We start from the raw sequence: 26,100 nt of genomic DNA, 5'->3' as shown, positions 1-26,100 counted from the left end.
AGTGTGTTGTACTCCACAGTGCGCATTTCGATTATGATGCGACAGTACAACAAGCCTAGTGAAGGGGTGTTTCGAAGGCAAAACAATCGGATGCTTTGCTTCTAGAGAAATCTCGGGAGAATTACTTAAGCGCCCTTCAATGCGGATTACACCAGCATCATCTACACAAGGTCTGTACTTTTTAAGTGAACGCAATTCTTTCAAGCGTTTCTTCTCACGTTGCGAAGCGCCAACACTACCCCGCTTTATCACTTCCTCAAGTGCATCCGGCGATCGTTTGGTCATTAAATGTAACACATCGCCATACACGCTTTTCTGAACAAACTTCACAGTTAAGTCTAAGGCTCTATTAAGATAAGAGGCGTCCAGTTTTGGCTTCATAAAGCTACGCTTTTTCGTTTTACAGCACAAAAATTCAACAAAAGCAACCAAATAAGCGATTCTCTTTTTCATAACATACAAAGAAGGTGCGGCCTCGATCAATCTGTGAAGGCCACCCTGTCCAACGTCAAGCGACCCCTCTTCGTCACGAAGATATAGGCTATGGACAGGTACTGGAGTGGGGTTTTCTACAGATGGAATTTCTTCACACTGATAGAGAAGACTAGAACCATTTAACCACAACTCTCGAAACTCTTTCTTTGTAATAAGATTTGGCCTTGTGCCAACATCAGCTGGGTTCATATCGGTAGGGCAAAAACGCCAATCCTGGGCTCCAGACAACAATAAAATATGCTCAACTCGACGCGTAATAAACTTATTCAAACGTAAATCAGGGTTCTTAACCCACTGCAACACAGTCCGAGAATCACACCAAAAATACTTACTGCAGTCGGGCATCTTCAATGCCTCGTAGGCCTGCTTCACGAGTCTTGCTGTATTCAAAGCGGCAACAAGCTCTTTCCTAGCTATCGGCCAAGAAAACTGATTTTTTACAACAATGGTAGATTTACCCAGAACGAAAGACACACTCGGAACTCCGTTAACCAGTCTACGTAAGTAAACAACAGAAGAGAAAGCTTGATTCGAAGCATCACTAAACCCATGCAATTGATATGAAACAATATCATCCGGACTGCACACACCAGAGTTTGCAAAATACCATCTCGGTAACGAAAAATCCTTAAGCAGGTCCAAAGAGCGAAGCCACGACTCCCACTCTTTAACAAAGCTATCAGGGACCTCGGTGTCCCAATCAAACTTGTCTATCGCCAATTGCTGAAGTATAAGGCGTGCTTTTAGAAAAAATGGCGCTCCAAAGCCTAGCGGATCAAAATTTTGTCCAAGCTGACTGAGCATACTTCGGCGCGTGTGTTTAGCTAAGGGCTTTAAGGAACATGCGATACGCATCTCGTCAGACTCGGTTTGCCACACACAACCCAATGTCTTCGCTGATGGCAAAGTCATATTTTCAGTCTGAAAGTCAATGTCACGAATCAAAGGTGAAAGCATCTCATTATCCAAATTTGACAAGACAATCATAGCCTCCTTGTTAGCACTCCACTTACCAAGTTTAAACCCACGGCTATCAAACAAAGCAATTGATTCATGAGTGATTTGCTGAGCTTCCTCTAAGCTATCAGCCGAAAATATAAAATCATCCATGTACATATTATTTGCAATATTGCAGAGAGTCAATTCACCAGCACTGCTGGGATTCTGCTCGATCATTTTCTTTATAGCCAAGCAAGCGATATACGGGCTACTCTTTATTCCCCAAGGGTGTACACAAAAACGAAATGGTACCATCCTACCATTTTCAAGGTCATCATCTTCAAACCACAATATACGAAACAAATCCCTCTGCGACTCAGGTAACTTTATTTGAAAGAAGCATTTAGTCACATCAGCCATGAGACCAAATCTACCAAGCCGAAATCTAGCCAAGACATCTACCAGAGGGTTTAACAAGTCAGGACCCGAAAACATCACATCATTAACACAAGTTCCTCGAAATTCAGACTTGCCATCGTAAACAATGCGCTTTTTTAATTGTGACGTCACAAAGTATGGTAAATACCATTCAAATCCCTTGACATTTCCTGCTTCACCAGCACGCTCAATATAGCCATTAGATTTAAGATCTTTCATGGTGTCAGTAAGGAAATCACGAAGTTCAGGTTGTTTTAAAGCTTTCTTTCTTAAAGCAGCAGCTCTATCTGACGCCAACACAAAATTGTTAGGTAGATCAATATCTTCCTTCAACGGAACAGGTATCTCAAATCGACCATCTTTTAACTCAATATTCGGTTCGACAAGTTCTCTAGCCAAAATATCATTGCGAGACAATTCACAGGTTTCATTTTGCAAAGTCAAATCCTGAATGACTTTATTCAGGTCTGCTATTTCCATATCACGAGACTCAATTTTACGCTGAAAGCCAGAGATGACATCCGACTCTGAAGACGTCTGCACTCTGCACACTTTAGCAACGCTTTCAACTAAGGGTGACTTACCACCACAAGCCAACCAACCGAGAGGAGTGAGTAAAGCATGCGGTTCACTGCGATTTTCACCAACACGTTCTTCTTTTGCCCACATCAAATAAGCGTTGTCGTTTCCAATCAGTACATCTACAGTACTACAATCATTCAAATGAAACATATTCACGTCATGAAAATGACGGAAACTACTTAAATCCTGCTTATGTGGTAAAGTCTTAACATCGTCAGCCCAAGCTGGGTTAACCACCGAAGTTATATCACAAAACAGTTCATTCGTCTCTAACGACTGAATGTTGAGTTTAACAAGTTCAGCACAAGTAGGTTTCTGACCAGCCAGAGTATCCATTTTAAACGACGCTTTATCATACGGTTTAAGACCAAGTTCGCACACCAAGTCACTCGAAACAAAGGTCAACTGCGAACCAGGATCATGCTGACAATACACCAACTTCGATTTGCCAGTCATTGGATTCCAAACACGAGCAGCAGTAACGCGGTTAAAGGCTGCTTTAACATTTCCAATCTTAACATTACGCACAGGAACTCTGGCACCAGCATCATCTTTACCGACCGAATCCAGAGAATCACGTGACGTCACATAAAAATCATGCAGAAGAAAATAGTGTTTCCTATCGTTGTTAGGCCCACACTGACGACAGTTGTTTGCATGATTACAGTCCTTAACCATATGCTGGCGCAAACAGTTCAAGCATTTGCCAGCTTTCACAATGACATCTCTCCGACCTTTAGGTGTCAAGCGCAAAAATTCTTTACAATTAGACAAAAAATGATATTCAACTTGACCACGTGACGAACAACAAAAACATGCCGGTATGTCACTACGTCTGGCCACACCGCCGCGCGGTGCGCCAACAGCAGTCGAGTACTGCGAACTCCCTGAAATCACATTATCATGAGGTTTTACCGACGTCTGCCTAACCGGACATGAAGGCAATTTTCCTTTGCCAAACTTTTTAAAATGCTGCGACTCACCAGAATCGCCCATTAGCATAATGCTAAAATCAGTCGACTTGCGCGTTTCCTCCCGTACTACAAAATCAAACAAACTCTGAAAAGTAGGCTCATCAGTGCTACCATACTGATCACCTAAAAAGTCAAGATAACGCTGCTTAGCGTCAAACGGGAGTCGCTTAGCCAAATCCAAAACAAAACGTCCTTCTAATTTATCACGCTGACCATAAGCTTTCGCGTAAAGCAAACACTGCGACAATTCATCTTTAAACTCTTTCAAATCACTGGAAGAGATAGAAGTCAATTTGCTACCATAGCGATACTTTCTAATTTCTGGTTCTGCGAAAAGACCTCCACGAACCCCAAAACGTTGGGACAAGCGAGCTAACGACATTTCTATCCTGTCTTCCTCTGACAAGCCAGGAGTGTCAGAAACCAAATTAGCAATCGTTTGTGCAGCTGTTCTAACACAAGCTGCTTGCAACAAAGTCAAACGAGTTCCCTTAAAGGGCGAAGCTGCCATCAAGGCCATAACACGATTTTTAAAGAAGACAAATGGCATATTATTACCATCGTAACCAATCAAGGCCGCCTTATCGAAGAACGTCCTACTATTTTGGTATTCAAAAAAGCAATCCTGCTGTTGAGAACTCGATTTAGCGGGAGAAGACAAGCTATATCCCTTAAGGGGGTGAGTGGGCTCAGTCACATGCACAGCCTGATCACGATCCTCAAACACGTTAAAATCAGGAGACACGATACGCCTCTCACAACCACCTAAATTACGTGTAGCTGGGCGATCAAAAACTAGCGGCGCAGAAAACTTTGAAGGGGGCAAAGCATTACTGCTAATGGCGGCCCCGTGACCTGTACGCTCTGGGGGAGGAGTTCGGTTGTAATTTGCAGACCTTGGCTCTACAGCCTTCGGAAGACCCTTAGCCGCGGCCCCGAGACCTCCTGAAACAGCTGGAAAACATGTGGATTGTACAGGTCCACTTACAGATTGAACAGGCGTCTGGAAAAGGTTAGGTAAATTAAACTGCGATTGATGTTCACTTCTGGAATGCCTAGAAGAGCCCTTCCTAGAGCTACGCCGGGAGCCCAACTCAGAACGATATTCAGCTAAAGCTACCTCCTTACGTTGTTCAGCCCTCAACTGTGCGTCTTTGAGTGCGAACTCAGCAGCTCTCGCTTCGGCTTTCGCGGCAGCCTCAGCTCGTACGGCCTCAGCTCTCGCGGCGGCCTCAGCTCGAATGGCCTCAGTTCTCGCGGCGGCCTCAGCAGCTCTCGCTTCGGCCTCAACTCGTATGGTCTCAGCTCTCGCTATGGCCTCGGCTTGGATCTGGAGCTCCTTTCGTCTTAGCTGTAGGTTAATTTGTGCAACTATCCGTGACGAGCTCTCAGACATCCTAGTGCTTACATTTGAGGCGCTATCCTCAGGATGTATGTCAGCATCCAACCTATCTGACAACTCACTTTCTTTTTGTTCGAAGTTATTTTTTAACGAGTTAAATTCGGGATCTACCCTATCACGAAGTTCTGCCAAGATTGCAGAGTTAACAATTTTACTCAAAAGAGCATGGAAATGCCGTAATTCCTCTTCTAAAGTAGATAACTTAGATCTAAAAATTAACAGTTCCTGCTTATCACTCAAAGAACCTAGGGCTACAGAAAGTTTCCCAATTTGAGTCAAAATATCCCGTCTAAGATGCCGGGCCTCTCGAACTGACTTAGCCTCATCGTTAATGGGTCCCTCCCCAGAATGGCCTGCCCGACCGCAAAGAACATCATCAGGCTTAAACTCAGTCGAGTCGACGGCGGTCGAGTCCCTGTCGCCACCGAGTGTAGACATATTAAATGTTAGGGCTAAATTTAACAATTAAAAAAATTAAGTTACACAAACACACAAAATTACAGTAGTTATAAAAAACTTAACTGCAAAGACCGTAAAAATACAAAAAAGAATTTAAATGCACGATACCGTAGCTGTACGAGTATGTGAAGTCCAAACGTCCACAAAACTTGCTTGGATTCTTCCACTTGAATCTTCAAGCACAGATGGATTGCCTTTAATCTTCTTTCTTGCCAATAAATGTCAAAGTTATTTTTCTTCTGTACCAAACTGAGAAGAAATGTCTTTACTTTTTAGCTTAAAGTTCTTCAGTTGCCTACCGAGAAGAAATGTCTTTAATTTTCTTTGCTTCTTTAGACTACCAACCAATAAGATCTTCTTTTATTATTTCTTTGCTTCTAAGTGCTTCTTAGCCTACCAACTACAAACTCCGTCTTTTATTTTTTATGGTCACAGCGGTAAACCATAATCTCTTCGTGGGAAAATTGTAACGTAAGATTCCCAAATCCGTTCGTCTGCATGCAATGACCCAAAAATAAACACACTTTCGAAACGTCTATTCAAAAGTGTATTCCAGTAAAATTAGCCCGAGGCTATCGAAATGACTGGTGCAACGCCGTACACCTAAAAACTGTCACTACAATACAAATTACTTGGATAAAAGACGGAACTTTTGTCCAGCTAGCAAGCACTAAGCCAACAGTTAAATGTGCGGCCAACTTTCAAACAATCATTTTACGAATGACCAGAATAGATATCCAGTGCTTCCACTTTTGACAATTGATAAATCCTCTTCAGTTTCCTTTTTTATCCTGAAAAATCCCTTTTTTCTCAGTCGGAAATCCTTCAAAATTTCCTTTATAAGCGAGGTTATTTTTGACGTTATTTAAGTTAAAAAAATGCCAATACAACTTTAAAGTTATTTTAATCTCACCTAAGTTACGTTTTAACCTGAAAGAACAGAAAATCAGTGAATTGAAGAAGTGGTATAGTATTCAAATCGCTACAAAAAGCAAAACCTTGCAGGCAGTAGCATGGCTGATTTAGTTGACAAACCCAATCTGATAACATAAAGTTGCTGAATAAATTAGAAAGGTTAGCTTGAATTTTTTTTTCAGTAGCAACGGTATGTCGAAGCCACGCTGTTTTATTAGAACAGTACCGTAGGCTACACAAAAGCGGCACATATTTTACAATAACATGGTTTACTTCCTTTGTTCACTGTCCAGCCAAAAAACCGCTTGTCAGTTAGTCGGTTCTGGGATATTTACCACCTGGAGTCCTGGACATTATTTACCAATTACCACTCTCATCTTTCCCACACGGACTCTTTAACCTATCCCTAACACCGAAATAATACAGGTGGTAAATGTGCAATAACGAATTATCCATTGATTAACAAATTTATTTTTGTGTTTAGTTCGGTTTTCCTTGATGCGCTAACTTGTTCAACTCTACAAGGCGAGGCTATCTCTTTTTTCTTCTTGTCAGTAACGTCTTCACAATCATCTGAGACTGATGAAAAACTTTAGGATACTAGGCCTATTCATGATACTGACTCAGTCTGACTGTGTACACCATACGGTACAATTATAGGCTACATGTCGTATACACAGCCTAGCTAACTCTATTATGGGTGCAACATAATTCGTATCCTGAACACTTGGTATGGTACCCTCACCCTCATTTCGTACCCTGAAAACTAACTCACTCACTGCACTCACGTCAAATTCCCAAAATGGCGAGAATAGAAATCAAGTGACGGAAAGGCGAGAATGGGAAAGAGAGTGAGAAGAGGTTTCGGATGGCGAGTGACCACGGAAACCAGCTGATCATCGTTATTCCAGTCGTTTTTAGAACTTTTGAATGGAAATATTAATAAAATTTTCTTTAATATTGCTAAAAACAACAATTCCCTTTTTAAGACAAAATTTCTTTGTAAAATTGTTAAAAATCCCTAAAAAATCCTTCTGATCTTCATTTCCCTTTTTTATCCTTCGCAGCGTTGAAAAATCCCTTTTTCGGGATAAAATCCTTCAAAGTGGAAGCACTGTAGATATCAATATCTCAAATTCATGTAGAAAGTAACTGTGACGCAATAAATGAAAGACAATTATGAAGTCATTTCAACAGGTGTTTTAAAGCTAATGTAATATTTCCTGTTTAAACAGGCCCAAACAAGTCCTAACAAGTTTGACACAAGTCTATGAACGATGGTGCAATTTTGGCACATTTTCTAGCAACTTCCATGACGTAATATTCAGTAGACTTGAACGGTTTTATATGACGTTTGATTTGTACAGAGATTGGCCGTAACAGTAGCTGCACGTAAAACTTAAAAAACAATTGCAAATATATCAACCTTTTCTAGTAGGCCTACGCCTACTACATAAATTCAAAATTATTTCATTTTTTAAATATACACCTGTGGAAGAAAATCTTTCATCATTACATGATAAGGGATAGCGACAATGCCAGCAAAAAGTTAGGAATGATATAAGTTCTCCCTTGTGACTTATTAAATTTTTTACCAGTGGTAAAAATTAACTTTTTTTTTCTCGCCATATTTTGATTGCAATTTTCATACTCTTTCCAAAGATATATAATAAGTTATTAGGGACAAAGTTATGTAGGTTTTCTACAAGTTAAGCACATTTTTCGACCAATTTATTAAAGGTGGTGATAAAATTGATATTTCATCCGGAATGTTCCCTTAATTTAGTTTCTGTCAGAAATGTTTCGAGAAGAGCGCTCACAGTGTTACGTGCATCCATCTCCTGCGGCGGTTGCTGCAGAATTTTGACCAAGCAATAGCATAGCACTGGCTGCGTAGGCTATTAAGCTTAGTACAGTATTGAATTTATTACTTGGGGACCAAAATTACTTGGAAATAATTGTTAGTTTGTCTTGTAAAAATTTCTTGTTCACCAGTGTTATAGGTTAAGTTAATTGCCTTACCGTTTGCATCCATGGGTAGAATATCCATGGGTATGGCAAGGTGAACACAAAAACCGCCTACCTAAGTGATCCTCACAAATGCTCGAAAATTTCCCTAAACGGTTTTTTCCGAATTGAATTCGCCGAAACGGGCCATTTGGTCGCCACAATATGAGCGGGAACCACGAGCAAAAAGCGAACGAATGATAGAGATGTGCCAGACTTCGACAATTAGGAATTTTTCAGCTTTCCAAAATTGTGCTAGAATTAATAGTAAGGCTGGCTGCTTAGTTTTGAATCTTTTTTCCTCGGACTGACAAAGCCTAAATATATTATTCCTGGTAGTTTCGCATACTTGTAGAGGGTCTTGTCACAGGACCGCTTACCGAGATTGACAGAGTGAAGTTTCCGATTGTTGTTGTCGGGAAATTATTCCATCCATTAAGTGCCTCTGAATGGAGAGCAGTTCTTAACGTGCGTTGCTCAAGCGCACACCCCGAGAGTCGAACCAGCGCCGCTTGATCTTGAAGCTTCTTCGTTCACGAACCTACTCGCTTAGTTATGGGGGCCGGCTACCAAAGGCATCCAGAAGTTAGATTAAGTTTGAGATAGCATTGATCAATATACTCTAATGTAATACTTTGTGGAATTTACATGCGGCAGTATTTTCTCAACTTCGGGTCAGGCTTTCTTTTGTCACTGATCGCTAGAAGTCGCCATTCCTCAAAAGGTACGACTTGTTTGCATTGAACTCATCAAAATTCAACTTTTATTTTATTTGGAAATGAATGGCCCGTGTGGTTGCTTAGTGGGTCGAACATACCCAAGACTACGTCATAATCAACAATTATTCTCAAACACTTGGATGGATATATCAAACAATGATAATGGAAGTATAACGAATGTGTTCCTGTCAGCTCAGACAGACTTGAATGATAAATGAAATTATCAAAGGTTCTTCCCGCTGATGCGCAGGGAATCGAGAACATTGTGCGATGTTTTAGAAGCGACCAGCTTGGGTATTGAACCCGCAATCACCGAATGAAATCTAGAAAGTAAACTGAACTCAATCGTCGATTCGCTGGCGTCGGAAATGACACACACTGTGGTTGTGGATGAGACTTCTGATGACGAGAAATTTGAAGTGACCGGCAAACTTCCGGATGTGACGTCATCTCATTCATGGTAACCTCTCAGGAAGTCCACAAGCTGCAGCCAAACATGTAAATGACGTTCATTTACGTGAAGAAGAGAAAAATAACGAGATTGCATTAAACAAACAACGCGAATAGTCAGCACAGCCTGCTTGGTGATGACGTCACAAGCGGTGTTATGGTTTTTATCAAAGTTGCCTTCAGTAGTTTGATACTTGATATAGTGCGGCAGATAAGAGTGGCGAGTACGACTATCTTAACGTGAGTACGGGAGTACGGCCATCGTGCACTGAGGAATAAAAGCAAGCCAATCAAATATTTCTCATCTGAAGTCTACAAGTAAAGTTTAAAAATTGTAAATATTAAGTAATTATTCTCTAATAATAACGCGTCCAATCTGCTGATAGCAAACAAGTATTTCCTCGTTATCAGTGCTATGACATCACAAACTTTACCCAATGACGAGTTTGTTTGCTCACTGTGGAAGCGCTTAGGTATGAAAAAAAATCATTGCGCCAACAAGTTAGAATGAGCTTTGTGACGTCGCAGTATTTACCGACACTATTTACAGTATTTGCGCGACTTTCTCCTGACCGTAGTCTTTGCATGAGCCTCTGCGACCGAGGGTTTATTCTTTTTCCAACTCATGTTGGCAAGTTTTCTCACATTACGCTAAAAAAAAACACCAGAGAGCACTCAGTCTTTAGGCGCATCATTGAAGACACGCAAACGGAGATGCCACCCCGTTTGAGGGGAACGCCGACGCCCGAGCGAAGGTAGCTGAAATGTCAGCAACGTCTCAGCAGAGACAAGGGGCAGAATATCTGAGTCAGGGATGAAGAAATAGATGGTCTGCTTGTATTGTTTCCCTGTTAGGGTTCAAGCAAAATTTCAAGCATTTCATTTGATAAGAATGAATTTCGGTAAAAGCAAAAAAAACTTTATGCAGTTCTTCCAATTTTGGAATTTGCAGTGACTCTCCAGCTGCTCATATCACAAGAAAAACCAGTAAAGTGAGTCGTCCCTGACAAATGGGTTACATGGAAATCGGTGTGATGGTCTAGGAATTACCGCTTTCCAAGTATCTAGGAGTTACTAAAAGAGCCAAAAGTCTAATGAAAAATTATCGCATAACTTTAGTAGCAGATCACTCCGGTGGATTATTTTCTATAATTAACTGTATCAAATCAGCACAATTGTCAATCGGACCTTTCCTTGCAGTAAAAATGTTGCTGTTTATTGTTAATGTGATGTAAAAAATAGTTTGAAAACTTTGACAATTTTTGGGCAACCACAGTCCACAACTATCTGGTAGCCACTATAACATGACAATTTCCCGTAAGACCTGTAAGACACCGCCAACCAATCAGAACATATGTTTAAGTGCTTACCCAACTATGTGGTAGCCACTTTAACATAACAACTTTTGTAAGAGCCAATAAAGCTTCTAAGCAATCAACCAATCAGAAGTGCAGGTATACTAGCGGCTCAACTCATCAGAAGTTAGTGGTAGAACAGCGTATAGAAAGTAAATTAAGTAAACGTTCGCGTAGCCAGCGAGTCCGAGGGGGTTAGGGCTAGAATATCCATTTGATGATGTGGGTTTGATTCCCACCAGTTGTCATTACTTTTTTTGTAATTACCAAACAAATTTCAAAGCACGGATCAACTCTCTGGTTGAATGCTATAAGGGTCACAATTGGAAGGTAGCCACTTAAACACGTTCTGACTGGTTGACGGTGTCATTAGGTCTTACTGAGATTTGACATGTTAAAGTGGCGACCCAACTATCTACTTCGCTCGTACCAGCACTAGATGATTAGGCCACATAAATGACTAAGAGAACTGGCAAATAGTCCCGGATGGAACATGTTGCAGATTGTTATGTGGATCCAGGTCGTATAACTAGATGATGCACACCATTATGAAACGACGACTCCAGAGGATTAAGTGTCACCATTCAGTGTAGTGTGGATGCAAAGTGACTTACATCAGAGTTTTCTGGCCTGTGGGGCGTACCCGTCATCAGAACTTTCCGGCCTATGGGATATGCCAGTCAGCAGAGCTCCCCGGCCTGTGGAGCGTACCCGTCATCAGAGCTCCCCGGCCTGTGGGGCGTACCCGTCATCAGAGCTTTCCGCCTGTGGGGCGTACTGATCAGAGATTCTCGTCCTGTAGAGCGTTGTAGGCGACAATGCTTGCCCAGAAAGGCCACAAAGTATTTAAAGTTATTACAATTCCCTGCACCCAACCAAACTTTGCACAATAGTGCAACCTCCCATACAAAGAACTAACCACGAACATACAAAGAATGTTCGATTGTGCGTCTATCAAGCTCCGGTCTTGTCATGCCAGTGAGCTAGGAAATTGTGTTTTTGTTGTTTCTTTTTGACATCAATATACTTGCAGTCTTGGAAACTTTTCATGTGAGAGGCAGTCATTGCTTGGAATCAAGTGCGACAATACAAGAAGAAGAAGATACTTGCAGTTGCATTGTAGGCTACTTTTACCACAACACGTCATAGTGGCTTAACAATAGGAAATATAGGCTGATAACGTCGAGAAGCCCTCACTCGTTTCAAAATACCGAATCTCGTTAACGACTTCAGGTTAATAATTTGCGTTGTTAACTTTCCAACAAAGCAAAGATTTAAACATCGTTATTGATCTTACAAAATATTTCAAACGTTTACGTTGATCCAACGTCTGGTAACGTCCAATAGATTAAAATGACCACATTTCAGCATCGTTATATTTATTCAGACCCGCCCATATTTGAAAGATTTTCAATAGCTTACGTTTGTTAATGACATCCAAACATATTTTGAACGCTTGCCGTCGCTTATCAATTGTTGTCAGTGTTTGTTGATGCGCTGCGTATAATCGAGAACCAGAAATAGTTGCACTTCACAGATTGTGTCGTCATAGAGTGACTGCGGTGGTGGCGTCAGGAAGTTTGCTTCCTTTTAGTACCCACTGTTGCGGAACGATTGTCCAACGTAGAGAATACAACAGAAAGAGTCAGACTGAGAGTTTTCTTGTAAATATTTTTATTGTAAAGATGAAATTTCTGCTCAATTTGGTTGAATGGAAGTCCAAGCTACAGATTTCATCGGCGTCCGTATCGATCTGAGACTTACTCGCGCAAGCCAACATCCATGCAACTTGTGTTGGAATTGAGCTTGTTCTGGCAGCTCTCGGGCATCGATGCAAGGGCGAGGCGTCTAAGCGCAGAGAATCCGCAGTAACTCTGATATATTATCAGCATCCGCCGTTGATTCAGAGGTCTATAGATTCTTCAAACGTTAGTTTATCGTTGATTGAATGTAAGGTGACGTTGCAATACTGCAAGGCACTTCCTGGTAATCCGCAATGGCTTGCAGTGTATTTCCTGGTGTCAGCAACACAAGGGAAGCTGTTTGCTACTGCGCTACCTACCTGGCTGTGTTTTTAAGATATACAGGCTACCTGAATTATGATGTTTGCTTGGGTTTGTTCTGTAAGAAAGGTTGATTGTCTTCTTGTGGGTAGAAACCCATTGTTTGTGTTAGCAAGTGAACGAAATCAGATCAGGGTTAAGTTCATTCGCGTTCATTTAGTGAAGGTTTAAGCTCAGACTTAGTCAACAATTGAACAGATTGATCGCAGTGTCGATAGATTCGCTCAAACTCAGACAAATGTTTTTATTTTTGGTTGGAAACCACTCGATTGTCAACACGCTTCATCCAGAACAGAACTGTATGAAACCAAAATGTCTTGAAACAGTGAAATATTTTGCTGTGTCTTCACACAAAATTTGTTTTGAAAGAAAAAGAACTTTCATCGTTATGAATTCGAAGCCAATTATCAAACTGTTCTGGGTTTCAAGCTCAAACAAAAATGTTTCCAGATATTTTTTTGCCACAAGCTTTGCAGTCTACTCTTGATTTCATATTGTTTTTTGCAAAGAAATAAGTTTTGCCCAAAGTTTCCCGTAGTTGTCGAGAATGCTCAGCAACCTACAACGAGTGGTTTGAAAGATCCTGTCGGACATTTGTTCATCTCAATAAGTGTGAGCGATGATTGGGAGGGAGGCGATGATTATGGGGCATGACTGAGGTTGGCTAGTGCAAGAAAAACAATCATTTACTTTCCGTAAAGATCCAACTGTATTGAGTGAGAAAAGTTGTTGCGAAAGTTGAAGATCAACCGTCGCTTGCGCCACGGTCCACCTCAAACAAGAAGACTACGCAGTGAGTTGCAGCCAAGAGGCACCCCCAGTGTTGGTATGGCAACCGGAGAAAGTAAAGATCAATTTCTCTCCGGCTATCATTGTTGATGGGAGATCTTATTGTCACATGTCTAGTTGTTTTATGTTTAGCAAGCTCTCTACTTTTTGCAAGTTTTGTCAGGGAAAAAAGCTATCAAAAACGTTAAAAACAAACTCAAGGAAGACGAGTTTAAAATGTTAAACTGATGATTGCAAATCGTTATTTTTAGTTGAATATTAAATTTCACCGACTTCTTGAAGCTGCAGGTGCTAAGAGTGTATAAAAAGCAGAATCTGATTCTTCTGATCCAGCATCCGGTGAATATCAAGAACAGAAGCAGGAAGAGCCAAAGCAGGAAGAACAACTTCCAGAACAACAGACCGAAAAGGTGAGTGTTCTTTTGGAAGGGATTGACTGATGAAAGATGTTGATTGGTAATAGTGTACCTCGTTCCATCTGCATGATAGTGAGCAATGGACTAGCTGGAAACGATCAACTTTCAGTAACTTTCTCAATTTTGTTAAAACAGGTAAAACTCAGGTTGAGTTTTACCTGCTTTAGTCTTTCTACTAGTTTTTGGTTCTTCCAAGTTCCAACTTTACTCACGTAGCGAGTGCTACTGACGAGCCACCCACCAAGAAAAATCTGTTCTTCCTACTGTTTTTCATAGAATGTCTGCGCATGTTTAGCGTTTTGTTCAGTTCCGCGAGCATCTGCATCGCAATTGATACCAATAAGTTTGTAGGGCAAAGTGGGGCGTGTTGTCACAGGGGCGTGTTGTCACAGCACGATTTCCGTGTGATAACCCAAGCGTATAACCACGAGTTTTCAATGGAACGCATAGTTTTCAGTTCTCTTTCGTACAAGCAGTGAAAGTTAATAAATTTGTCACTACAGTAGAAATTATGAGGAGTGCCATTGAATTTTGGGCAAAATCAGGTTTTATAACTAAACTAAAAAATGGTCTGGCAAACTAAGGTATGATCATAACTGATCAGGAAAGGTACCATTCGTTAGCTTTACGCCTGCTTTTTTCATCATACTAAACAGATAAGACATGCAAGTAAAGATGTACACATGGTTGTTGAAACCAAGTGATTTCATACCACGGGGCGTGTTGTCACAGCTGTGACTACACGCCCCGTGGTGTGCATTTTTGATGTTAAGAAACATAAAAAATTATTTATGCTTATACAACGAGGTAATATGCGTATTTGTTAAAATACAACGCTTTTTTAGGAAAGAAAAATTAATATTAGATAATGATACACACATATATTCGATAGTGACACATAATTCTCAAGATGACATTTCTATTGTTTTTGACAATGGGCATAAAATTTTTACCAATATGTTGAAATTAAATTTTTTTGCATTTTGCATATTTTTTTATTCGTTCAGCCTGTATTAAAACCATTTTTTGTTGGTTTCTGTCATATTTTAGTCATAAAGCATGTGCAGAAATTTTGTAACAACACGCCCCATGCTCTGTGACAACACGCCCTGGGGTGGGGCGTGTTGTCACAACCCATTCACTTGCATTAAACATGCATTTATGTAAAGACGAAATAATCCAGAAAAACTTTAGCTGTAGCAAAAAGAAGTCGAATGATACCTCTTTCAATTGCACTATCTAGCATCTCGATACCATTGGTACAGAACGAGATATATGCTGATTTGCAAAAATTGTGACAACACGCCCCACTTTTCCCTATTCCAGACCGAGCCAGAAGTGATGTCTGAAGCAAAAACCAATCTCTCCGCCGTGTCCGACTTCGACAAGACCAAGTTGAAGGAGACGCAAACAACAGAGAAGCAGAACCTCCCGACGACGACGCGTGAGTAGCGATTCTGGCTTCCTTGCTCTTAATTATCCGTCTTCTAACCTCTCGCGGGGATATAACACGAAGTCTGAGACACGTACAACATCTACAAGCTTTAACTTATGACAAGTTATCGATGAAAATTGATGTTCTTGAGCGATGCTTCAAAGTTCTGCAACATATTGGTTGGTTTGATTTTGAATCTTTATCCTCTGACTGACAAAGCCTTGATTGGTTATTCCTGGTAGTTTCGCATACTTGTAGAGGCTCTTGACGCAGGGCCGGTTACCGAGATTGGCAGAGTGAAGTTTTCTGATTGTTGAAGTGTTGTTGCCGGAGAATTATTCCATTCACTAGGTGCCGCTGAATGGAGAGCAGTCCTGAAATGGGTTGCACAAGCGCACACCCCAGAGTCGAACCAGCGCCGCGTGATTTTGAGCCTGGTGCGTAACCACTGAGCTAACGGGGCGGACGCCAGTATTGGTGCCAGTAACTTGCTCTAACTTGGTTGAAACAAGGTGTCATTGTCATTCTTTAAAGATTTCATTTTCATGCTAGTGGCAATGGGGGGTGGGGATGGTGAAAGGAAGAGGGGTGGTGTGAGGTAGACGCCACCTACAGCGGCGTTGAGGGTTAAACAAGTAATAAAATAAACCAACTAAAGTTGTTCATAGAAATATCTGACGAGAAATCACGACAGGAAGCGGCCAACTACGATCACTCCAAGATGAAGCATGTGGAGACTCTGGAGAAGTCGTCGCTTCCATCATCTGGAGGTAGGCTATTGTTACTGAACAATGTCATCAACGAGACAACCATAAAAACACTTGAATACCTTGACACTCATTGCTCTGGAGCGCAAGACGTTTATGACACATTGTGATAATTTGATAGTTCAGGCGTTACAGCGATATCCTTGGCGTATCACACAGAGTCGTCTATTCTCACAGCAGTTGATCTTATAGATATTGTTCGAGAGAGAGTTCCGCTAGAAGCGGCATCTGTAGACAAAGGAAATCTGAAGCACGTAGAAACCCAGGAATCCAACACACTTCCCAGTCAAACAGGTTAGTCTACGACTCCTTACTGCTCCCACCTGGTTCCAAACCTTGATAACTTTCGCGACAATTGTCAGGAATATGTTTATGATTTTGCATGAGATGAGTTTAAGTTGAAGAATTACTTTCAAAATTTTATTTTATTATTTGTTATTTTGCATGAACTTTTTGTTGCTTATTTTCCCCCAAGACATAGCAAGTGAGCGTGCTCCACTGGAGGCGGCAAACTACTCGCATGACAAACTGAAACACGTGGAGATGAAGGAGAAGTCATTTCTTCCAACCAAACAGGGTAAGTCCAATACAGGGCGAGTGATGTCTTCCCATCACCAAGCTCCTCCCCATCCAACAGTCAGAGTGATCTCTTGCCATCACAAAGCTTCTCCCCATCCAACAGTCAGAGTGATCTCTTCCCATCACCAAGCTCCTCCCCATCCAACCGTCAGAGTGATCTCTTCCCATGACCAAGCTTCTTCCCATCCAACAGTCAGAGTGATGTCTTCCCACCACAAGGCTCCTCCCCATCCAACAGTCAGAGTGATCTCTTCCCATCACCAAGCTCCTCCCCATCCAACATTCAGAGTGATCTCTTCCCATCACGAGGCTCCTCCTCATCCAACAGTCAGAGTGATCTTTTTCCATCACGAAGCTTCTCCCCATCCAACAGTCAGAGTGATCTCTTCCCATCACCAAGCTCCTCCCCATCTAACATTTAAAGTGATCTCTTCCCATCACCAAGCTCCTCCCCATCCAACATTCAGAGTGATCTCTTCCCATCACGAGGCTCCTCCCCATCCAACAGTCAGAGTGATCTCTTTCCATCACGAAGCTTCTCCCCATCCAACAGTCAGAGTGATCTCTTCCCATCACGAGGCTCCTCCCCATCCAACATTCAGAGTGATCTCTTCCCATCACGAGGCTCCTCCCCATCCAACAGTCAGAGTGATCTCTTTCCATCACGAAGCTTCTCCCCATCCAACAGTCAGAGTGATATCTTCCCATCACCAAGCTTCTCCCTATCCAACAGTCAGAGTGATCTCTTCCCATCACGAGGCTCCTCCCCATCCAACAGTCAGAGTGATCTCTTCCCATCACGAAGCTTCTCCCCATCCAACAGTCAGAGTGATCTCTTCCCATCACGAAGCTTCTCCCCATCCAACATTCAGAGTGATCTCTTCCCATCACGAGGCTCCTCCCCATCCAACAGTCAGAGTGATATCTTCCCATCACGAAGCTTCTCCCCATCCAACAGTCAGAGTGATATCTTCCCATCACGAGGCTCCTCCCCATCCAACCGTCAGAGTGATCTCTTCCCATCACCAAGCTTCTCCCCATCCAACAGTCAGAGTAATCTCTTCTCATCACGAGGCTCCTCCCCATCCAACAGTCAGAGTGATCTCTTCCCATCACCAAGCTCCTCCCCATCCAACAGTCAGAGTGCTCTCTTCTCATGATTCAACTATTGTCTGAGTTGAAGTTCTATGCAGCCTCCTCTTATCAACTTACACAGAAAATTAATTTAAATTTCCAAGAATATAAGCGGCAGATCTTCATAATGGCTATTGTTAACCAACAAAGCCTCCTGTCGATGACACTAACAGCAATAGACCAATTTTTATTTTTATTTTATTTTATTTGTGCTCCATTTAAACTCCTCCTACAACTTGAGCCTTTCACTGAGTCACAATCTATCGAGGGTCAAATCGTAAAACTATTCGGTAAAATAATTTTTTTTGACTTAAAGATCCACCTGGCACTGCTACTTGCCCTGTACCGAATCCAAGCAACAACCTCGCCTTTATAGTCACTCATAGAACCTGGCACAAGCTATAACAAAGTCAGATTTGCTACATCTCAGTATGACGTAATGGAGCAGACAGACAGTATAATAAGCATTCATGACGTCATCGTATTCTTTCAACATCTCCTTGACGGTTTAACAATAACATGCTCCTAAAACCCCAATCTTCTATGTGCTTCATGAAAACAACAAAAATACCTTTTCTTCTCATCAGAAAGAGCTGTATCTTCTGTCTGGACACGGGTTCCTTCTGATGATGCAAGATTATCCTAATCATGGAGGATCTCTCTGGATGATGCGGAATCTTCTCCATCACCACTGCACAAGGGGGTACTCTCATTAACCCAGTACACAACAAACTATTTCAATGGAATTCTTTTCCTTGAACCCAATCAGTCAGATGGCTCACCGAAAAGACTTTGACGTCATCAAACAAACACAAAACGTCATTACTTTGAATTCATTGCATGATGATTTGGTTGGGAATGTTTTCATGCTTCAATGATTTCTTATTTCACTTCCGTTATAAGCAATTTGCTTGAGCGTGCCTTGTGGTCTGCTGTTTGACGTGGCGATTTTTCATTGGCAGAACTGGCAAGAGAACGTGCACCGAGCGACGCCGCGAACTTCGAGCATGACAAACTGAAACACGTGGAAACGGCTGAGAAGACCTCCCTCCCCACCAAGGAAGGTAAGCACTGGAGGCGGAGATGATCATTCCAAGATGTTCTTTAGAATGTACGAACTAAATCTTGTTTGCATAGTTAGAAAATGAATTAAAAAAACATATGAACCATTGCACTTATAAAGTCGGCTGCATTGCCGGGTGGTGAGAACTTGGGAACGATACTCGAAAGGGCACTGGTTCGACACCGCTCAAGAGCATGTGGCTGTGTTTTTAGCAAGACACAAAGGAGTGTCTGTAGGTGGACACAAAGATTGGCTTCCCTGCCTTTCATCCACTTAATCTAAATCTTCAACCACAGGGAGTAAGCCTGGATACGACCAACAAAAAAACTTAAAAAGTGTTTAACGTTTCGGCTGAAAAATTTATGGGAATCTATTCTCAAAGCAAATAGAATATTTTCTTCATCTGTCAACCAGAAAATAATCAAGTGTGACGTGACTTGACGTAACAAGCTGTGATGTAACCAACTGTCGCTCATCGCGTTCTTGTTTGAGCGTGTCTTGTGGTCTGCTGTTTGACGTGGCGATCTTTCATTGATAGAACTGGCAAGAGAACGTGCACCGAGCGACGCCGCGAACTTCGAGCATGACAAACTGAAACATGTGAATACGGCTGAGAAGACCTCCCTCCCCACCAAGGAAGGTAAGCACTGGAAGTGGAAATGCTCATTCCAAGATGTTCTTTGGAATGTACGAACTGATCTAAATTTATGCAGATAGAAATCATATTTTAAGAAATATTTATCTGCACAAAAATGTCTTTACAGTTTCAAATGTGTTGGTAAGCTCTTTTCTGCCAATTAGCGTCAGCTTCATCTTGAAAAATCACTGTAAGCGCTTTTCTACCAACAATGCAAACTCTTTAGTTTCACTAATTAATTGTTAAGCTTTCTCCTCCACCAATCAACGTAAGCTCCTCCACCAATCATCGTCAGCTCCTTCACCAATCAACGTAAACTCTTCCACCAATCAAGGTAAACTCCTCCGCCAATCAATATAAACTCCTCCACCAATCAACGTAAACTCTTCCACCAATCAAGGTAAACTCCTCCACCAATCAACGTAAGCTCTTCCACCAATCATCGTAAGCTCTTCCACGAATCAACGTAAGCTCCTCCACCAATCGACGTAAACTCTTCCACCAATCAACGTAAACTCCTTTACCAATCAACGTAAGCTCCTCCACCAATCAACGTAAACTCCTCCGCCAATCAACATAAACTCTCACCCTCCATCAATCAATTGCCCCCGAAATCGTAATAAGCTTTTTCCTTCCAGATCTTTTCCAAACGTTTGAGATGTTGTTTCGTATGAGATGTTGTTTCTGTAGACTAGGTTTCATCTGGGTCAGATATCCTGACAATGTCCGAGCAGCCACTTGATGGTAGAGTCGTCTAGCATTGACAGACCAACAGCTCTTGGTGGAGTGAAATCCAGGCAGCCACAGAGCATGTGATCTGTTCTTTTACACCACAGTTGCTGCGGCAGATGTTGTTAAGCTCCATCTTTGAGTCATGGATCCAAAGCGTCCAACGCTCGTTTGGAAGCGAGTTAGGTGTACCCAGGCAAGTCAGCTAAACTCCTTTCCTGGTGGCATGGGCCCAGCGTCAGGGACAAAGGAGTGGTAGTCTGGCGGTGTTGTGTGTCTACTCCTCTTTCCAAGTGTTGGTGATCCAGGTTGAAGCGCTGATGTTATGCCCCAGTAAGGATTGTGCTTGAACAACAAAAGTTCTTTTTGATTTAAAGTCTCATTTATCGTCGGTCTGGTGATGTAGCTGTGGAGCGCTTGAAGTGACTCCAGTGACTGGCGAGCCAGGGAGAGTGTGGCAGCTCTGCAGCGAAGCTCAGCAGGGGCGATGCCTGAAAGAACTGGTAAAAACTTAGTAGGTGTAGGTTTCAGGCATCGCGATACAATACGCAAGGCGTCGTTGATGGGTTTGTCGAGTAAGTGAGTATGAGCACTACGACATCATACAGGGGCGCAGTACTCTGCGGTGGAATGGACAAGAGCCAGGGTTGTGGTGCGGATAGTCGTTGCTGTCGCACCCCAGCTCGTTCCTTCCATTTACACAATAATTAAGTGTGACGTGACTTGACGTAACAAGCTGTGACGTAACCAACTATCGCTCATCGCGTTCTTGCTTGAACATGTTTTGTAGTCTGCTGTTTGACGTGGCAATCTTTTATTGGCAGAACTGGCAAGAGAACGTGCACCGAGCGACGCCGCGAACTTCGAACATGACAAACTGAAACATGTGGAAACGGCTGAGAAGACCTCCCTCCCTACCAAGGAAGGTAAGCACTGGAGGTAGAGATGATCATTCCAAGATGATCTTTGGAATGCACAGACTGATCGATTTAAGCAGCTGGGAATCATATTTACCAAATATTCATTCACATTTAAACTAAAGATTTCACAATTTTGAATTATTCATTGATAGTCTCAGCATTTCGTTTGTTGTCAGAAGCTTTGAACCATTGACACAGACCTCATGGGCAAGTTGACAACTCGATATTTTTGTTTTGATACTAAAATGGTTTTATGGTAGGGTATAGGGCCCTATGGTGGCGTATGGAGGGCCTATTGTAAAGAGGGCCAGTCGTGAGGGAGAACCGTCGTCGCTCGATATCCCGCTGCAAACGCGAATGCAATTCATCAAAGCTTCATTCCATGCGCAGTGTAGCCTACATTGTGACTTTGTCTCAGGTTATTGTGACGTGGTTTGCATTCCATGTGAGCGTAAACACATTGTGTTGTCACAGACGTTGCTCAAGAAAAAACTATCAAGAACATAGAAGGATTCCGAAAAGACTCTTTGAAAAAAATTGACACAGCCGAAAAGAACACGCTTCCTACAGCGGAGAGTAAGTTTGTTTGGGAGCCGGCCTTGAGTATCTTTGTCATTGTCCGGAGATCAAGAGTATTGTTGTTCAATTGCTTTTCATTCGCAATTGCGTTCTGGATGATTACGACGTAGTTCCTTCAGTCGCCGCAAACTTCCAGGATTTTGTATTTGAAAGAGATGAATCTTTTGAATCTTCATCTTTTTGTTGGAACAATGCAGCGAAACAATTTATTTCGTTCATGAATGTGATTTTGAAATGAGCTGAATCTGCTTGATAAATCTCATTATCTCAATAACATCCTGTTGATAATATGATCATCTGTTTCAACAACATCCTGTTGATAATATGATCATCTGTTTCAACAACATCCTGTTGATATTATGATCATCTGTTTCAACAACATCTTGTTGATATTATGATCATCTGCTTCAACAACATCCTGTTGATAATATGATCATCTGTTTCAACAACATCCTGTTGATAATATGATCATCTGTTTCAACAACATCCTGTTGATATTATGATCATCTGTTTCAACAACATCTTGTTGATATTATGATCATCTGCTTCAACAACATCCTGTTGATAATATGATCATCTGTTTCAACAACATCCTGTTGATATTATGATCATCTGTTTCAACAACATCCCTGTTGATATTATGATCATCTGTTTCAACAACATCCTGTTGATATTATGATCATCTGTTTCAACAACATCCTGTTGATATTATGATCATCTGTTTCAACAACATCCCGTTGATATTATGATCATCTGTTTCAACAACATCCCGTTGATATTATGATCATCTGTTTCAACAACATCTTGTTGATATGATCATCTGTTTCAACAACATCCTGTTGATATTATGATCATCTGTTTCAACAACATCCTGTTGATATTATGATCATCTGTTTCAACAACATCCCGTTGATAATATGATCATCTGTTTCAACAACATCCCGTTGATATTATGGTTATCTGTTTCAACAACATCCTGTTGATAATATGATCATCTGTTTCAACAACATCCCGTTGATATTATGATCATCTGTTTCAACAACATCTTGTTGATAATATGATCATCTGTTTCAACAACATCCTGTTGATATTTTGATCATCTGTTTCAACAACATCTTGTTGATAATATGATCATCTGTTTCAACAACATCTTGTTGATAATATGATCATCTGTTTCAACAACATCCCGTTGATATTATGATCATCTGTTTCAACAACATCCTGTTGATAATATGATCATTTGCTTCAACAACATCGCGTTGATATTATGATCATCTGTTTCAGCTATCAAACAAGAGAAAGCGGATACCAGCTAGTTCCTCATCGCGTCGACAGCTTGTGGAATCTGAAGCTTCCGAATAATTGTTCGAATGTTTTGAGCTTGACAATACTTGATCACGTGACTTGACCGCCTCCTTTGCTTTTATCACATGATCTATTGTCAACTGTTTTTGTCACTTGTAATCTCTTGCGGGATAACCGCGCGTGGTATTGCGGAAACATCTTTGAATGTTTTCATGGAGTTGATTCGGGATCGTTCACAGTTTCCTTTATTCGAAGCATTCTTTATGTGGACTATGACGCATGTTGGACGTCATAGAGCATGGTCAATGGTAGATCGTTTATCGGCCATTAGAGCTATTGGCCTGCCATGGCCTAGCAGTCCGCCAAAGTGCATGTCCCTGCTCGCACAATGTGTCAATAATGGTCACTCGATTACTCTGAAGGTTTAACAACGACATACCTAGCAAGTTACACCACCTTGGGTGGAAATATGTGGCCTGCTAAGGCAATTAATAACAATGAAACGTGATTTCGTACGTCTCCCGTCCGATCCATGGCAAACACGGCCACGTCTCCGGTCCGATCCATGGCAACACGGCCACGTCTCCGGTCCGATCCATGGCAGGCAACACGGCCACGTCTCCGGTCCGATCCATGACCACGTTGCTAATTAGGTGCAATTGTTTGAAAACGACGGAATCAAATATGCCGATGACTTCATTCTCTTTCATTTAATCCTCGCTTGTAGTGTTCTTTTGTGACGTTATAACCCTATTTAGATTTTGCTTATTACGTGACATCGTCAAATAAAATGCCACTCAGATTCTGGTGCAAGGATTGTCGGCGGGTTCGTGTTGGTTGCTATAGACACAACATCAATCTCGAAACCACCAAATGGGATACAGAATACAAAAGTTACCTTGAACTGCCATAGATGGTTTTGGGGCCAAACAGGGTACTGAACTTTGCACCTTCCGATCGGTAGCCGAGCGCAGACAAGGAGAAATTTCTTGATACAAAACTCTTCTTGTGATTCTCGACTCGCCTCCATTCTGTCTGAACTTACCCCTCCATCTCTTTATCAATCTTTTGTTTTATCTTTATCTTCATCACTGGCTAATCCAGTTATTGAAATCTGCCACGATATCTCAGTTCGATAAACGACCGATATTGCAATGTATGAAATTAAACAGCGCTGGTTTGACTCTCAGATTGTGCGCTGGAGCAATGCACTTAGTGGATAAAATGATTCACAGACACTAACACTTCAATAAGCGGAAACTTCACCCTGACAAACTCGGTGACCAGGCCTGCGTCAGTGATTGAAAGCATCCGCAAAGTTACAAAACTGCCAGAGATGGGCCAAAAAGCTTTTCGCAGTCTTTTCAGTCTGAGAGTGAAGATTCTCAGTTGAGCTCTTTCTCATACGCAAACTGAACAACCACAAACAAAATGTTTTTGCTCCCCCTGGCTTGCTCCGTTTGGCCCAGGCCATCATACCCACAGCGAAACATCATATTGCGTGGCAATGGCCACCAGCCCCCACAATACAGCGTCCAACAGAAATCTAATTTAACTGCAAGGCTATTAGTTTAAAAAAAGTGTGGTCTGATCAACACAGAATTTTTAGCGGTGCAATATGTTGCAAAGGCAAATATTTTAAGCCCAATAATGCTATGTTCGAAAGACTTACGCTTTTTGTACTTCAATAAATTCTCTTAAAGTTTGAGTTGCAAGGTAGTTTTAAATTAAAAGAAGGATTTCAGCGATTTATTTGTTGACGAAGGTTGAAATATCCGTTTGAAGTGTTCCTACAATCTCTCCCATTGAAAAAAGTAGCGAGCGACTGCAACAAAATTGTAGTGGAGCTACCGCTACCGAAAAAGTAGCGCGCTACTGCCCATCTTTGCACAGGGCACGTTTAACCTAAGGTGCCGTACCTCTATCAAGGCTGGTAAATGTGGTCCCATACTTGATTCAAGTGTCGGGTATGAGTAGATAAGGTTCTCATTGTGCTAAGCCTACGGCACTGAAAAGAGTAGGGTGGCCAGTTTCTTTCTTTCGGCCGCCTTTTCTGCAGCAATTATGCCCAACCAATTTATTACATCCGAGGTAGAGGTGAGAGCGGTCTTTTCAACAAATAGCTGAAGCCGGGAGTCGAACCAGGTTTCCATAATTGAAAAGTTAACGGCGCCTTATCCGTAGTCCGCCCCGTTAGCTCATTGATTGCGCGCCGGACTCAAGATCACGCGGCACTGGTTCGACTCTCGAGGTGTGCGCTTGAGCAACGCATTTCAGGACTGCTCTATTCAGCGGCACCTGGTGATTGAATCTTTATCCTCGGACTGGGAAAGCTTTTTGCTGAGCTTTCTGGCAGTTTCGCATACTGGTAGAGGCTTTGAATCACTGACGTAGACCCGGTCACCGAGATTGAAGTTTCCGATTGTTGAAGTCTTGTTGCCGGAGAATTATTCTATCCATTAGATGCCGCTGAATGGACAGCAATCCTTAACGTGCGTTGCTCAAGCGCACACCCCGAGAGTTGAACCATCGCCGCTTAATCTTGAAGCTTCTTCGTTCCAGAAGTCAACTGAGCTATCGGGGCGGAATAAAATAATTTCCCGGCAACAAGACGTCAACAATCGGAAACTTCACTCTGCCAATCTCGGTAACCGGCCCTGTGTCAAAAGCCTCTGCAAGTATGCGAAACTACCAGAAATAATCCTATTAAGGCTTTGTCAGTCCGAGGATAAAGATTCAAAACCAGCAGCCATTCAAAACCAAAACCGACCCACCGCCAAAATTGAATGTTGGCTAGCCGACCAGTGCTGCTATTTTGTTTTTCAATGTAGCCGAGAGGAGCTACATTTCTTTTAGTCGCACTCCCGCTACTGACATTAACACCAGTCACGACTCCGAGGACGAATTGTTTGGTGGTTGGTGTCATCGCATGAAGCGTCGTTACGGAAA

The 26,100-nt window shown here is 42.0% G+C and overlaps 1 protein-coding gene across 3 annotated transcripts; it reads left to right on the top strand.

The window, feature by feature from the left end:
- The first annotated feature begins 13,866 nt into the window (after nt 1-13,866).
- LOC145783235 (uncharacterized) lies at nt 13,867-23,957 on the top strand. Of its 3 annotated transcripts, XM_082595046.1 has the most exons (10): nt 13,867-13,997; nt 15,330-15,447; nt 16,107-16,208; nt 16,398-16,499; nt 16,681-16,782; nt 18,881-18,982; nt 19,520-19,621; nt 21,172-21,273; nt 21,742-21,843; nt 23,131-23,957. In XM_082595046.1, exons 2-10 carry the CDS (start codon nt 15,345-15,347, stop codon nt 23,160-23,162), a joined length of 849 nt encoding a protein of 282 aa, XP_082451172.1. In that variant the 5' UTR covers nt 13,867-13,997; nt 15,330-15,344; the 3' UTR covers nt 23,163-23,957. The 3 variants fall into 3 exon arrangements, with proteins under 3 accessions (XP_082451172.1, XP_082451173.1, XP_082451174.1); XM_082595047.1 differs by lacking the exon at nt 16,681-16,782; XM_082595048.1 differs by lacking the exon at nt 19,520-19,621.
- The last annotated feature ends 2,143 nt before the right edge of the window (nt 23,958-26,100 follow it).

Source organism: Aplidium turbinatum, chromosome 14, assembly GCF_918807975.1.
Source record: "Aplidium turbinatum chromosome 14, kaAplTurb1.1, whole genome shotgun sequence".
Classification (NCBI taxonomy): domain Eukaryota; kingdom Metazoa; phylum Chordata; class Ascidiacea; order Aplousobranchia; family Polyclinidae; genus Aplidium; species Aplidium turbinatum.
Note: the sequence above shows the minus strand (reverse complement) of the source record. Positions and strands in the feature narration are given on the sequence as shown.